The sequence below is a fragment of the Muntiacus reevesi genome, chromosome 21 (assembly GCF_963930625.1).
Source record: "Muntiacus reevesi chromosome 21, mMunRee1.1, whole genome shotgun sequence".
NCBI classification, from domain to species: domain Eukaryota; kingdom Metazoa; phylum Chordata; class Mammalia; order Artiodactyla; family Cervidae; genus Muntiacus; species Muntiacus reevesi.
In genome coordinates this window covers 9,177,689-9,193,272 of record NC_089269.1, presented here as the reverse complement: position 1 = coordinate 9,193,272, position 15,584 = coordinate 9,177,689, and the positions used below count along the sequence as shown (strand labels likewise).

Below are 15,584 nucleotides of genomic sequence, written 5' to 3'. Positions count from 1 at the left end.
TGATATATAAACCATTGATTTTGAGAAATATCAGTATCCTGGAATTCCTTTGCTGAGAGGAAAGATTTCTTGACATTATTTGTTCATTAATAGTGTTGAGGATCCTCTGAAAATCAGCTCTTGGGGGTTAAGTCCCTCAGACTATGGATATTCTACTTTAAAGGGTATCATTGTCTCCACATCATCAGTTTGCTTTTCTATGCTGTTTTAATCTACCAAATACTTGGTTTGAGTTCTTCCTATTTATAATAAAAATCTTTCATTTACTAATGTTTTGATTTATATCTTAGTTCTTCTACTACAAAAGTACAGCTTTGTTATACTTAACAAACTGGAGTCAAAGAATGAAAATAGTTTTGAAATGTTGTAGCCAAAATCTCTGCCTTATTGTTGATAATTATTTCTGATAGTCCTTAGGCCTCTAATGAGCTTTGCCTGCATGGATGTAGACAGCCTGCTTATCCAACAGTGAGTTGAGAGCAGCCTCAGTCTTCCCAGCAAGTAAGAGTGAAGGCTGGTGATGTCCACATGAAAAATAACTCTTTTCTAGGTTTTGCAATGGAACAGATATGGTTGCTGTTGCTACTAACAACTAGAGTGCTTCCGGGCTCTGCTCAGTTCAATGGCTACAATTGTGATGCCAACCTCCACAGTAGATTTCCTGGTGAGTCTGAACCCATTCTTTTCTCTAATTGTGTCTGGAGAGAGTGATTATGTTTAAATAGAAAATGATTTAAATGCATATGTAAAATGAGGGGGATATCTGTCTTTACTAAGTGGATATTAACAAATGGAAAATGACAAAAGACATTTTTCTGAAGTTGTAATTTATAACCACATTAACATATAAAGTGTTCATTGTATTAGTTTATATTATTATAATGGCTGCTCACAGATGTGAAAAATATTAGCTAATGATTCATAAAATTGGGAGAGGCTAATGTCATTCAAAATTTGTCTACTTGATGGACTTTTTCTCATAAATTAATTCAGACTTTAAAATTTTCCATTATATTCTAATAGATTTATTTAGGAAGAATACTTAGAAAATGATTGTGAAATTTTATACAGTACTCAAACAAAATACTATTTCAATGAAGTGTTGGTCAGCAAAAGTACACAGGCCAGCTTCAGAATGCGTTTCAGAGCAATCCATTAGTATTTTGACAAACATGAGACTTTGACCATCTTGATGGGTGTGTCCCACAGGTTGTTAAAATCTGCGTTTTTTAGAGGCAATTTGAGGTTTCACTTAAACATTCATCTTTTTATATCAGCTGAAGTTATAGAGCCATAGTTCAATATTTACAAAAAAGAATTAGGTAATCTGAAACTCTTTTTCTACATATGCGTTGCAAACCGAAATACGTTCTGCCATGTTTTACGTGCTCCTGTGTTTGGAGCATGGCAGAGCAACAGCACCTACACAGAGCAATCAGCAGGTAGTTATTTAGTTGATGTGACGTTTCTAATTTATTGAGCACAGGTAATCCGGCTTGCTCCAGAATAAAGAAAGAATATGTAGAAATAGCTTCATGATGCCAGATCTAGTATGAGACTATTTGGTAGGTTAAGTAAAATGAGTTCAGGATGGGAATGTCTAAAAGCAAGTCTACAAAGGTAAGTTCAGGCAGGGTTCTTAATGATTTTGAATACACAAATGATAGGACTTTTTTTTAACCTTTTTACTATGGAAAATTTAAAATATATTCAAAAGTAGAGATTAGTTTAAAAAAAAAAAAGAGAACCCATAGTAATCATCCAGCTTCATCAGTTGTCAGCATTTATAAGTTTTGTTTCATGTGTGTTTCCTACTACTCCCATCTCTAAAATATTTTAAAATAAATTCGTTTTTCATGTTTCATGTATATAAGTAAAAAGAACTTTAGAAATCATTACACTTATTTGTTTAATAAACTTAATAATAATTCCTTAATATCATTCAATATTCAGCCAAGTTGCCTCTAAATCAATATGGTACATTTGTTGATGCATTTCTTGAGTCTGTTTTAATGTATAGCATGCCTTAGCTTTTCTAAAATGCCATTTATCTCTGTAAGTACCTTGGTCATTTGTTTCTTAGAATTCCAACACTCTGGATCTGGTTGAGTGTAACTCCTTTGTGTCATTTAACATGCTCCTCTTTTCCTGTATAACCTGCTAACTGATTAGAGCTAGAGGTTTGAATAAATAAATTCAGGTTCAGTTGTTTTGGCAAAAGTAATTTGTGTATTATTTGTGTAATGAAAGTGTTTCAACCTTATTTTGTAGACAATGAAGAGCCATTGCAGCTTTTAAAACCCACCTTTTTAAGGATTTTATGGGGTCACATCTTATTTGAGAAAGTAGATATTGGGGAAAAGTGTGAAAGACAGAATCTAGTGAGAAGAGACTAGTAGCAGAGAGAAATGTCACGAAGGCAGTGGCAACTAAAGCAGTAGAAGGAGGCAGGTATTCAGAGATACAGTGTTTTGTGGTGGATACATCAGAACTTGAAAACTGATCTGATTTGGGAGGTGAGCCAAGGAGAAGACCAGAGGGTATTTTGAAATTGAATAATTCAGTGTTGATACTGTCAACTGACCCTGAGAGCATAGGGCATTTGCATGTTTTAGAAAGAAAGTTTGGATTTGAAAAGAATGACTTTGAAGTACTTTTAGAATGTAGAGAGGTAGCCTCTACCCAAAAGTAGGAAATACAGACCTGGTCTGAGGAGAGAGGCTGGAGACTGAAAGAAGCGGTGTGAGAGTTGGATTCCAGTGCAGTGAGTGAGCAGTGAAGGGGAGACAGGAGAAGGGAGGAGGAGAGGTGTGGAAATACACTGCCCTGTAAATAACTTTGGGGGTGAAGGAGGAGGGGGAAGGAGCTGAGCTCATGTTCATGAGTGAGAAAAAGGGTTTGGGGATTCGGGGACTAGAGACACCTAATCTATTACGTAAGAGTATGAATCAGCAAAGGGGCAGGATTCAGAGCCTGGGAATACTAACAACAACAACAAAACATACTAGCAAAGTATAGACATGAGCAAAGGGAAAGTATGCAGAGACTGGAATACTAGCAAAGAAACACCTCAGGTAATGAGGACAGAAAATATGGAAGAGCTCAAAGGTACAGGTGGAGGAGTTCACTTTGGAGACGTGGTAGCTATGTATTTGATTTAGGAAAGAAGAGAAATAAAAGATCCTGGCGGAGAAGTTGAGAGGTTCTAGTTGTGTTCATCTCCTCAGGGAAGTGGGAGGCAGAAGGCCTCAGAGAGGGAGGGGCCATAGGCCTGGCTGAGGCCTGGCAAGGGGAGTCAAGTCCTACTCTGTTATGGATGGAAAAGAAAGCCAAAATGCAGGAAGATTGCTCGGTAGAGAGAATATAGCTGACGTGGTAGATATTACACTTGTAAAGATAAATTGAACATGTAAATGAGCCAAGGAGTGACTAGAACAGCAAAAGGAAGTATTTTTCATGTGGTAAATTGTAAAAATGGTGTGGAAGCTTCCATCTACAAGAGCACCTTCTGATCACCAACATCCAAGTCAGCTGAGACAGTTGTTATGTTTGGACGTCATCACTTCACCCCAGATATGCTGTACTTACTCAGTCAGTCGTGTCTGACTGTCTGCGACTCCACGGACTGCAGCCCACCAGGCTCCTTTGTCCATGGGGATTCTCCAAGCGAGAGTGCTGGAGTGGCTTGGATGGGATCTTCCCAACCCAGGGATCGAACCCAGCTCCCCTGCACTGCAGGCAGATTCTCTACCAACTGAGCAACCAGGGAAGCCCTTACCCCCGATTTGGAGTATCAGAATCTCTGAATGTGGTACTGGGAATTTTTTTTAAAATCTTGCAGATAAGTCTCATATGCATTATGATTGAGAACAATTAACAGTGTGTTCTATTGTTGAGTCCATTATTCCAGTCAAAAGCATAATCCTTCCTATGAAGGAAATATACCTAAAAACAAAATCTCCTCCCAACCCAGAAATCCTTTCCACTAACATAGCAGACGTGAAAACACTTATTGAATTAGCATTAAACCAGAATATGATGTTCGATACAGGCAACTCACTGAAAGTTTGCAAAGGCAGAAAGGAATCTCACTCTTTTACATAATCAAGCAGAGACAGCAAATTATATGCATATTTTCAAAATAAGTAATAACTGTCCTCAAGTAAGAGGGCTTGGCAGCACCATTTGTCATGTATAGTTCATCCTAAATTTACCTGGTTATTGGGGTGACCATTCATACTAGTGTATTAGCTTTATCCAGAGAAAAAATAAATTTCTCACATCTTTATGAAAGGAGGTACTTTTGCAATTTGAAGCGAGGTTCCAACTGAAGTTAGGCTCCCAGCCTTCCCAGACTGTGATACAACGGTACTACTTTCCTTGATGTTTATATTTCTAAGAGATAGGTCCCACGTCCTTGAGAAAGATGTCCCTCAGTAGTAAAGCTAATTTTCAAAAGAATTTATATACATGTCACGAACATAAAGTAGTTACGTGTTTTCTGATATAAATGATCTCTTTATTTTCAACAGGGAAAATTAAAATTTGTATTTGTTCTTACACATTTTAGCACTTTTATTTCTGTTGGGCTTAGACAACAAGTATCCACACATCCCAAACCTGTGCATACACACACACACATATTGTTGCAGTTTGTTATTATTATTATTTTTCATTTATTTTTATTAGTTGGAGGCTAATTACTTTACAATATTGTAGTGGTTTTTGCCATACATTGACATGAATCAGCCATATTGTTGCAATTTAAAATTTATATTAAAAAGTATCTAAAATTCAGATAAACTAGAAAGCACAGGAGAGGCTTTAGTTATATGGATATTCTTTTCAAGAATTTTTGCAGCCCAGTTTTGAAGCCCATTTTTGCAGATTGCTTGCAAAAGAAGATCAGAGTGAATAAATAAAGCCTGAAGGTTAATTGCTCACTTCCCTCTTGACTTGTGGCTTCTCTTCCACATCAAGATCACCCTTGATGTCATCAAAAGCTCCACAAGCTGCTCAGATACTAAGCAAAGACCTAGAATGAGAATGAGTCTGGCAAAGGAAGGAGCTATCTAAATGCAAAGTAATGTTAATAATGATGAGAGTAATCATCTCACCCTATCTGACCTTTGCTGTTTCATGATATTAGAACTATTTTCTTTAATTTCCATGGCATTTATCCTTGAGTCAAGGGAACTATCATGGTTTAATATATTTTAAGTTTAAAGGGACACCATTTAATTTTAAAGGTAGTTAACTCTTGGCTATCCAAACTAGTATCAGGGAATAGACTCTTGCCCCACTGACATTATAATGACGCTCTTCCAAGAATAAAACACAAACCGTAGTGGACTTTTTGAGTACCAAGGAATGGTTTGGATGCCAAAGTGAAACATACAGGTAAGTCTTTTTGGCCTCTGCAACTAACGTACACTAGTCTCTCTTTTAGAAGTTGGTATATATAGGAGTCTTCTTGAGCTTCCGAGTCCCTAAAGAAGTCTTTAATGATAAAGGCACAATCGAGGAAAAGATTAGGACACCAGAAACTTTGTGACCTGACATTGTTTTATGATGAACTAATGAGTCACAGGAAACTGAATTGTTAGTGTTATATAACTTGTCATTTTGTATTCTATTTGAAATAGCACTCTGTTCAGTTCAGTTCAGTCACTCAGTCGTGTCCGACTCTTTGCGACCCCATGAATCGCAGCACGCCAGGCCTCCCTGTCCATCACCAACTCCCAGAGTTTACCCAAACTCACGTCCATCGAGTCAGTGATGCCATCCAGCCATCTCAACCTCTGTCATCCCCTTCTCCTCCTGCTCCCAATCCCTCCCAGCATCAGGGTCTTTTTCAATGAGTCAGCTCTTCACATGAGGTGGCCAAAGTATTGGAGTTTCAGCTTCAGCATCAGTCCCTCCAATGAACACCCAGGACTGTTCTCTTTTAGGATGGACTGGTTGGATCTCCTTGCAGTCCAAGGGACTCTCAAGAGTCTTCTCCAACACCACAGTTCAAAAGCATCAATTCTTCGGTGCTTAGCTTTCTTCACAGCCAACTCTCACATCCATACATGACTACTGGAAAAACCATAGCCTTGACCAGACGGACCTTTGTTGGCAATGTAATGTCTCTGCTTTTTAATATGCTGTCTAGGTTGGTCATAACTTTCCTTCCCAGGAGTAGGCGTCTTTTAATTTCATGGCTGCAGTCACCATCTGCAGTGATTTTGGAGCCCCAAAAAATAAAGTCAGCCACTGTTTCCACTGTCTCCCCGTCTATTTCCCATGAAGTGATGGGACTGGATGCCATGATCTTAGTTTTCTGAATGTTGAGCTTTAAGCCAACTTTTTCACTCTCCTCTTTCACTTTCATCAAGAGGCTCTTTAGTTCTTCTTCACTTTCTGACATAAGGGTGGTGTCATCTGCATATCTGAGGTTATTGATATTTCTCCCGGCAATCTTGATTCCAGCTTGTGCTTCCTCCAGCCCAGCGTTTCTCATGATGTACTCTGCATTTAAGTTAAATAAGCAGAGTTGATTGGTTATTACAATAAATCAAAAGAATGTCTCAAGGCTGTATAGATCTTACTAGAACCACTCTCACAATTTACATTTTAAGATGACAGGATTAGAACTAATAACGGTAGAAAGATTTTACCAGACCAACTCCCATAGTATACATTTTAGGATAACAGGATTAGTCAGAAGGTTTTCAAGAAGGAGAAACTGTCCTCAGGCAGGATACATGGTTGTTATATGATCCTTAGTACAGAGTTTAAGCCGAGTTGTTTTGTTGTGTAATCATCTGCTCTGGGCTTAAAGAAAAAGCATTTTATGTGACTAAGACTAAGGAATTTAGAGAAAATAAATGTTTGTCCTTTTCTCCCCCTTGAGAATTCCAGATCCCTCTCTCCTCCTCTGGGATCCTGGACTTCTTATCAGCCTGCCTAGGAATTGAATCTCTCAATTGTATCTCAATAAAAGTGAAATTTGCTCAATAACCTCAGATATGCAGATGACACCACCCTTCTGGCAAAAGCAAAGTAGAACTAAGGAGCCTCTTAATGAAAGTGAAGAGGAGAGTGAAAAAGTTTGCTTAATTCACCATTCAGGAAACTAAGATCATGGCATCTGGTCCCATCACTTCATGGGAAATAGATGGGGAAACAGTGGAAGCAGTGTCAGACTTTATTTTTTTGGATTCCAAAATCACTGCAGATGGTGATTGCAGCCATGAAATTAAAAGACGCTTACTCCTTGGAAGGAAAGTTATGACCAACCTAGACAGCATATTAAAAAGCAGAGACATTACTTTGCCAGCAAAGGTCCATCTAGTAAAAGCTGTGGTTTTTCCAGTGGTCATGTATGGATGTGAGAGTTGGACTGTGAAGAAAGCTGAGCACCAAAAAATTGATGCTTTTGAACTGTGGTGTTGGAGAAGACTCTTGAGAGTCCCTTGGACTGCCAGGCGATCTAACCAGTCCATCCTGAAGGAGATCAGTCCTGGGTGTTCATTGGGAGGACTGATGCTGAAGCTGAAACTCCAATACTTTGACCACCTGATACAAAGAGCTGACTCATTTGAAAAGACCCTGGTGATGGGAAAGATTGAAGGCCGGAGGAGAAGGGGAGGACAGAGGATGAGATGGTTGGATGGCATCACTGACTCAATGAACATGAGTTTGAGTAAACTCCGGGAGTTTGTGATGCACAGGGAGCCCTGTGTGCTGTAGTCCATGGGGTTGCAAAGAGTCAGATATGACTGAGTGACTGAACTGAACTGAACTGAAATGTTAAAACGGCATGTAAATGGAGAATCACAATAGAAATTGCCACATTAAAGAATTTGAAAAATCCTATGATAGAAAAATTTATTTAGCTTTTTTCAGGAGCATCTTTACTAAGGAATCTTTTATTTTCCTGGTAATATTGATTAATATTTCAATGAGTACCAGTATTTCATAGGAAATACAATAGATAATCACCTTATTTCATTGCTAGACTTCTTTGGTGAGTCAATAAAAATGAGCCGTCCAATTGTGTGTTAGACTTTGCCTGACCATTGCACTGTTCCGTGCCCAAAGCCAGGGTGGAAAATGGGGTAGTTATTCCAGGGAATATGCTCTCACCCTCTGTGTAGACAAGAAAGGCCACCACCCCTTCATTCCTACACAGTGGTAGTATTTTGGCCTCCAAGCTGTGAAGAGGATGCCTGCTTTTACTTTGCATCTGTGACTGCAATTACTGCACCAGATGAGGCAGAAGAACTGATCCAGCCAGCGATTGCTGATCACATCCTGATTAATCTTCAGTGATAAAGTGCAGTGGAGAGAAGAGGAATTCGTCAGCAAGCGCAATGACTGAATGATTCAGAGTCCCTCCCTTTATTTTAATAATGAAGTTCTTTACTGCATGGATTTTTTTTTATATTTCTTCTACTTGTATAAGTAAAACCTATATTCCTTCTTCTGCTTGAAAAAGACTGAACTCTTCTAATTCCAAAGAATGTGAAGCAGCAAGTGCAAATAGACGTCTGCAGTTTGTCTGAGACTGTATATTCATTTCTTACAACCCTGCAAACCACAGCTTTCATTCACTAATGAAAAAAGATGTGGAAAATGAGGTGGTCAGGTACCTGTTCAATACTGAGAGGAAACCTGAATTCCTAATCCACTTTAAATTCTTCATCAATTGCTGATATTAGGGGTAGATAAAGTATCATTACCCTTTTAAACTTCTTGTTTTTTTAGCACCAAAGCCTCAGTATTGTATAAAAACTCAGGAGGAGAAGCAGTTTTCAAAAATGAGTTAAAACAACGCAAATAGCATCTGTTTTCTAAGCAATTTTTTTAAAGTTTATGTAGTGTCAAATATCACTACTCTCATTTTATAGAGATAGAAATGGAAATAATATATAAATTACTTTTATAATCTGCTAAGATTATATCATTTTGGAATATCTATTGGAGTACAGAAAATAGAGTTGACCCTCTGTATCCACAGGCTCACATCTGTGGATTCAACCAAAGTTGGGCTGAAAATATTGAGGGAAAAAAAAAAAATTCCAGGAAGTTCCAAAAGTAAAACTTGAATTTGCTTCATGCCAATAAATATTTACAAAGAATTTACATAGCATTTACATAAAATTTACATTGTATTATAAGTAATCTAAAAATGATTTAAAGTATACAGGTGGGTGTGCATGTAGGCTATATAAAATACTATGCATGCCATTTTAATTAAGGGATTTGAGCATCTGTGGATTTTTTTAAAATTTTTGGTATCCAAGGATGGCTCTAGAGTCAGCCCCACGTGGGTATTGAGGGATGACTGTCCTGTATTTTTCCAGGTGAGATTTCTGTGGCACTTCAAGGCAACAAGGGCTTCCAGGTGGTAACGGACGGTAATGCATCTGCCTGCCAGTGCAGGAGACCTGAATTCGATCCCTGGGTTGGGAAGATTGCCTGGAGGAGGAAATAGCAACGCATTCTGGTCTTCTTGCCTGGGAAATCGCATGGACAGAGGAGCCTGGCGGGGTATAGTCCGGGGGATTGCAAAGAGTCAGACAGGACTTCGTGACTGAGCATGAAGTCAGAAAGTGCACCCTTCAGCGTACAGAGAAGGCTCTTCCTATTGTATTGAATAGGTGTTGGTTCATAGGATCAGGTTTAAAACAATGCTTCCTTAAAACCCACTGATGCAGGGACAATCACATTCATAGGAATACCTGCATCAGAACTGCACAGAGCCCTTGTCTGCTCACAGTAGGTTCACCCAGCCTCACCCATGTCTCCTTTAATTGTTTCAAACAGTGTTCAGGGCATAGTTGCCATTTGAAGTGAATGTCCTGCTCTTCTGGTTACTAAACTGCCATGGATTATGGAATGGGGTAGAGTGATGTAGGAGAAAAAGGTTCTACTTCCAATTTTATTTCACACATGGCCACCTGAGCACTAAAGTGGACCTATTTGGGCTCAATCTCACAAAGCCTTTCACAAGTGCTCTTTCACTGCAATTCAAACCAGTCAGTTCCTCAGAAAGAAAGTGAATGAGACACACACCCGTCCCCTTCATCGTTCATGTCTCTCTCTTTCCTGTTCCTTTTCCATTTAAATCTCTCCCACTTATAAACATATAAATCTTACAATTTGGTGGGAGTGCTTAATCCCACCAGATGGAACCCATTTAAGGATTTGCTTCTGCCTAATCAAACTGTATTGTGTAGGGGAGAAAAAAATCATTTTCCCTTTTCCCTTCTAGGTCCTTAGTTGAATGCCCCTATAATAAAAGAGAGATTAACAGGAGAGAAACAAACAAAAGTTTCTTAATATGTTAACCGTCTTGGGCTCCATGGATGGTGATTGCATCCATGAAATCAGAAGATGATTGCTTCTTATCAAAAAAGGGATGACAAACCTAGACACTGTATTGAAAAGCAGAGACATTACTCTGCTGACAAAGATCTGTGTAGACAAGGCTATGGTCTTCCCAGTGGTCACGTATGGTTGGGAGAGTTGGACCATAAAGAAGGCAGAACGCCAAAAAATTGATGCCTCTGAACTGTGGTGTTGGAGAAGACTCCTGAAAGTCCCCTGGACAACAAGAAGATCAAACCAGTCAATCTTAAGAGAGATCAACCCTGAGTATTCCCTAGAAGGACTGATACTGAAGCTCCAGTATTTTGGTCATCTGATGCGAACAGCCAACTCATTGGAAAAGTCCCTGATGCTGGAAAAAATTGAGGGCAGGAGAAGAGGGTATCAGAGAACAAGATGGCTGGATGGCATCACCAATGCAATGAACGTGAACTTGGGCAAACTCCAGGAGATGGTGAGGGTCAGGGAGGCCTGGTGTGCTGCAGTCCATGGGGTCTCAAAGAGTTGGATACAACTGGGCAACTGAACAACAAAACCTCCTGTACTCATGGGTGATACTTAGAAAAACTGAGTAAATGGCCCAAGTCACCACTTTAAATTCTATCTCCAGTTAAAGATAAAAGAGATGTTGGGGAAGCTGGCTGTGGGAGGTTATCAAGCAAAGTGTAGCAAACAAGAGTATTGTTGTTATGCAGATTTAGATCAGTAGCTTCCATTTTTAAGCGTTTCTGAAGATCTAGTTGTTCTACTCTTCCTTCCTGGTAAGGAGAGGGAGACACACAAATGGAGAGTTCCCTTATAAATGTAAATGTCTCTTTGAGAAGGTAACTTCCTCTTTTATTCTGGGATTCTCTTATGTATGATGTTTCTTAAAACTAATCAACTTAAAATAGTCCTTCTGCCCAGGAGGCATATTTTGAGGTGGCAAATTCTTTTCCCCTTCACTTACAACACTGGCATCACATGGGAACTTGTGAGAAATGCAAAAATCAGGCCTCATCCCAGATCTACGGAATCAGAATCTGCATTTTAATAAGATTCTCTCTAATGCATATTCATAAGAAGTGCTGATTGGAGCATGGTTCTTAAGATGTCTTGCCAGATTTGTGTTGTTTCGTAACCACAGTATTTATGCTAACCCCAACTGGGTGCCACATACTTGCTCACTGTTAATGACGAGAGGGATTAGCAAATCTATTGCTATTAAGGGGAAGCAATTTTTAAGATGTATTATTAATAACAAAGCAAGATAAAAAAAATAAATAAAAAAATAATAAACCAAGATAATTAATTGCTAGACTAATACATTTAGAAAGGCTAAATAACAAAACAAATAGCAAAAACTCACTAATTTCATATTATTTACCATACTGAATTAGAAAATATCTGGTGTAGAGAATTTTGATGTTCATTTAAAACTGAATCTCAGGCAATTGGCACAGAAAGGATAGAATATATGAGTTCTGGATGAACAGTCAAGATGAGCCTATATCATTGTGTACATATTTTCTCTGTGAATCTTGAAAGTTGATATTAAAAAGTTAGACACTGTGAATGCAGTTTGTCAAAGAGTTTAATTAAACATATTTTAATAGACACTTCCTAAGTATTTGTTGGGCACTCCGACAAAACCCACAGCATTTAATGATTTCATAATCTAGTGGAGAAGCAAATATCCACTCTCAGGAATAATGTATGTAACCTTGTAGACCCACAGGGTAATGTGGAATAGGGCAGAAGAAAATGATTACATATCACTGAAAAGATGAAGTCTTATAAAAGGACAATTTAGAAATTACTTTTCTGTTCTCAGCCCACTTCTCTTACCTGAGTGCTCTCAATGAATATTTCATCTATTATTAATTAATATACTGAGTATTGATGATTATCAAATCTATAATTATTACTCTTTACTATCCTCTAAATATTAGAGGGAGGCCTTGTGTGCTGCAGTCCATAGGGTTGCAAAGACTCGGACACAACTGAGTGATTGAATTGAACTGAACTGAATTCACATAACTTACAAAACAATGGACTCCTCTAAGGATTACAAAGTAGTGGTCCTTTTTCTCAAAGAGATCACAGTCCATAATGGGAGATTTACACAACGATTGGGCAGATAGTGGAGTGGGATAGAAAGAGACCCTCGCCCATACCAGCTGATAAGTAACAGTTTCCTGGAGAAGATGGCGCTGAGTTGAACTGTGAAGTATCTATAGGAGTTAACAACATAAAGGAGTGTAAAACGTAGCACAAAGGGAACAGCATGAATGTGAAGTAAACATGCTCAGGCCGGTTAGCATCTGGATGATTCCAATTTCCTTTGACTTTAAAAAGCAAAGAAGTAAATGGTGGGGAATGAGATCAAGCAGCAGGCTACACAGGCAAAATCACAGGAAACCTTTCCATGCAAAATAATCTCTGTAAGGTAGCAAAATACCTACTTAAAGATGAAATCAAATTGTCAACTACTAGAGCAACACCGAGAACTCTATCTATGCCTAGGGAAATAGAGTGAGTATCACTGCCTTACGTGGCATACCATAGTTGTATGGAAGTGAATAGATATCATTAAATATGTTACAAGAGAGATGTCATTCCCTTAACTTAAACCAATTGAAGATTTTATCTTCTTCACCTTTATTCGAGAGGAATTCATCGATGCCTATGCTAGCTTAACAATGGCGATGATTGCTTTGTCCATACTTCGTGCTCTCTTTTCTTGTCTGTTTTATAATCGGAGACTAACCCATGCAATGGAACTGAATTTGCTACAAGCTGATCCCATTTGGAGAAATGATAACAAACTAAAGACTTTACATTTTAAGAAAGGGATCTGTTCAAATCCATCCTAATCTAGCTTTCTAAAGACTTGTCACTCTCCAGAGAAACACATTCTTCCCTGGTTGTATATAGTAAGGACATCTATTTAGTACACCTTTTCCATTTGTGAGGATTTGAGGGAAGAAAAAAAAAATGCTACTTCATGTTGCCAAGGGCACTTCTGCCAAAAGTAGAGACATTTTTTTCAGTTGTTAACAGTTGCTCTCAACAACAAATTTTTTTAGCCTTCTTATTGTCCAGTCCCTGGCCAGAATTGCAACAATCCTTTGAACAATCAGTTCATTTCAGGTCAGTTCACTCGCTCAGTTGTGTCTGACTCTTTGCAACCCCATGGACTGCAGCATGCCAGGCCTCCCTGTCCATCATCAACTACCAGAGTTTATTCAAACTCATGACTATTGAGTCGGTGATGCCATCCAACCATCTCATCCTCTGTCACCCCCTTCTCTTTCAATCTTTCCCAGCATCAGGGTCTTTTCCAACGAGTCAGTTCTTCACATCAGGTGGCCAAAGTACTGAAGTTTCAGCTTCAACATCAGTCTTTCCAGTGAATATTCAGGGCTGATTTCCTTTAGGATGGACTGGTTGGATCTCTTTGCTGTCCAAGGGACTCTCAAGAGTCTTCTCCAACACCACAGTTCAAAAGCATCAATTTTTCAGTGCTCAGCTTTCTTCGTAGTCCAACTCTCATATCCGTACTTGACTACTGGAAAAACCATAACTTTGACTAGACAGACCTTTATAGCAAAGTAATGTCTCTGCTTTTTAATAACCTGTCTAGGTTGGTCATAACTCTTCTTCCAAGGAGCCAGTGTCTTTTAATTTCATGGCTGCAATCATCATCTGCAGTGATTTTGGAGCCCCCCAAAATAAGGTCTGTCACTGTTTCTATTGCTTCCTCAATTATTTGCAGTGAAGTGATGGGACCAGATGCCATTATCTTAGTTTTCTGAATGTTGAATTTTAAGCCAACTTTTTCACTCTCGTCATTCACTTTCATCAAGAGGTTCTTTAGTTCTTTTTCACTTTCTGCCATAAGGGTGGTGTCATCTGCATATCTGAGTTTAATGATATTTCTCCCAGCAATCTTGATTCCAGCTTGTGCTTCAACCAGCCCAGCATTTCTCATGATGTACTCTGCATATAAGTTAAATAAATAAACAAGGTGACAATATAGAACTTTGATGTTCTCCTTTCCCAATTTGGAATCAGTCTGTTGTTCCATGTCCAGTTCTAACTGTTGCTTCCTGACCTGCAGACAGATTTCTCAGGAGGCAGATCAGGTAGTCTGGTATTCCCATCTCTTTAAGAATTTTCCACAATTTGTTGTGATCCACACAGTCAAAGGTTTTGGCATAGTCAATAAAGCAGAAATAGATGTTTACTGGACCTCTCTTGCTTTTTTGATGATCCAATGGATATTGGAAATTTACTCACTGGAGTACATCATTGAATATCTTAGTTTCCTGCTCTCTGGGACTTTCAATTTATTGAGAAAACAATTATGCAAATGTGTATGTGATTCAAAGTTAATATGATAGTGTAGGACCAGAGTAGCATAGTTTAGATTTGGGATCATGAAAGCGTTTGGGAAAGAGACAATGAAACTGGAGACCTGAGGGGTGAGTAGGCGTTTCTCAGACAAGGACTGGGGATGAGAGAAGCATCTATGTGGGTGAAGAAGGCCATTTAAATGTCTTATGTAAGTTTTATTAGGCTTTTTAAAGTGCTCACAGTATTTTATTGAAATACTGAAATTTATTTTATTAAAATAAGATATACCAATTTTTAAGGGTGTGGCTTGAAATTTCACCATATGTTTACACTCATTATCACCACTCAGGTTAAGATAGAGAACAATTTTATCACCCTCCAAATTTTCTTATTTCCCCTATTCTGGACATTTTCCCCCCAGAGGTAACCACTATTCTAGCTTCTGTCACTTAGATACATTTAAAGAACTGAAAAAAGTTCAATGGAATGGTTGTATAGACAGGGGATAATAGAGAGGAGATGAGCATGCAGAGGTAGGTGGGTGGTGGGCCACAGAGAATCTTGAGGAACTGGTTCAGGATTTGAACTTTTGGCTGGAATGAAATGAATAGCTGTTGAAAACCTGCCCAGAGAAATAAAACGGTTAGATTCACATTTAACAGTTATACTATTCAGAGGTCATGAAGAGCAGAAATAAAGGAACCAGTTAGGAAGTTAATGTAATATTCTAAAAGAAAAGATAATGGTTATATGTGCAAAGGAACAGCATGGAGTAAAATCAACAGATTTAAGAGGTAATTTGAAGTTTAAATGTTTGAAACACTTAAACATTTGTTAAAAAGGACTCATTATTTTAATAAGAGCAT

At 38.5% G+C, this 15,584-nt stretch overlaps 1 protein-coding gene across 1 annotated transcript in view; it reads left to right on the top strand.

Moving 5' to 3' along the window:
* Positions 1-558: 558 nt before the first annotated feature.
* Positions 559-15,584, top strand: part of ZPLD1 (zona pellucida like domain containing 1) — a 44,880-nt gene continuing 29,854 nt past the window's right edge. The window contains exon 1 of the mRNA XM_065913806.1: positions 559-664. Within this exon, the coding sequence (XP_065769878.1) occupies positions 559-664 (106 nt within the window). The remainder of the gene's footprint in view (positions 665-15,584) is intronic.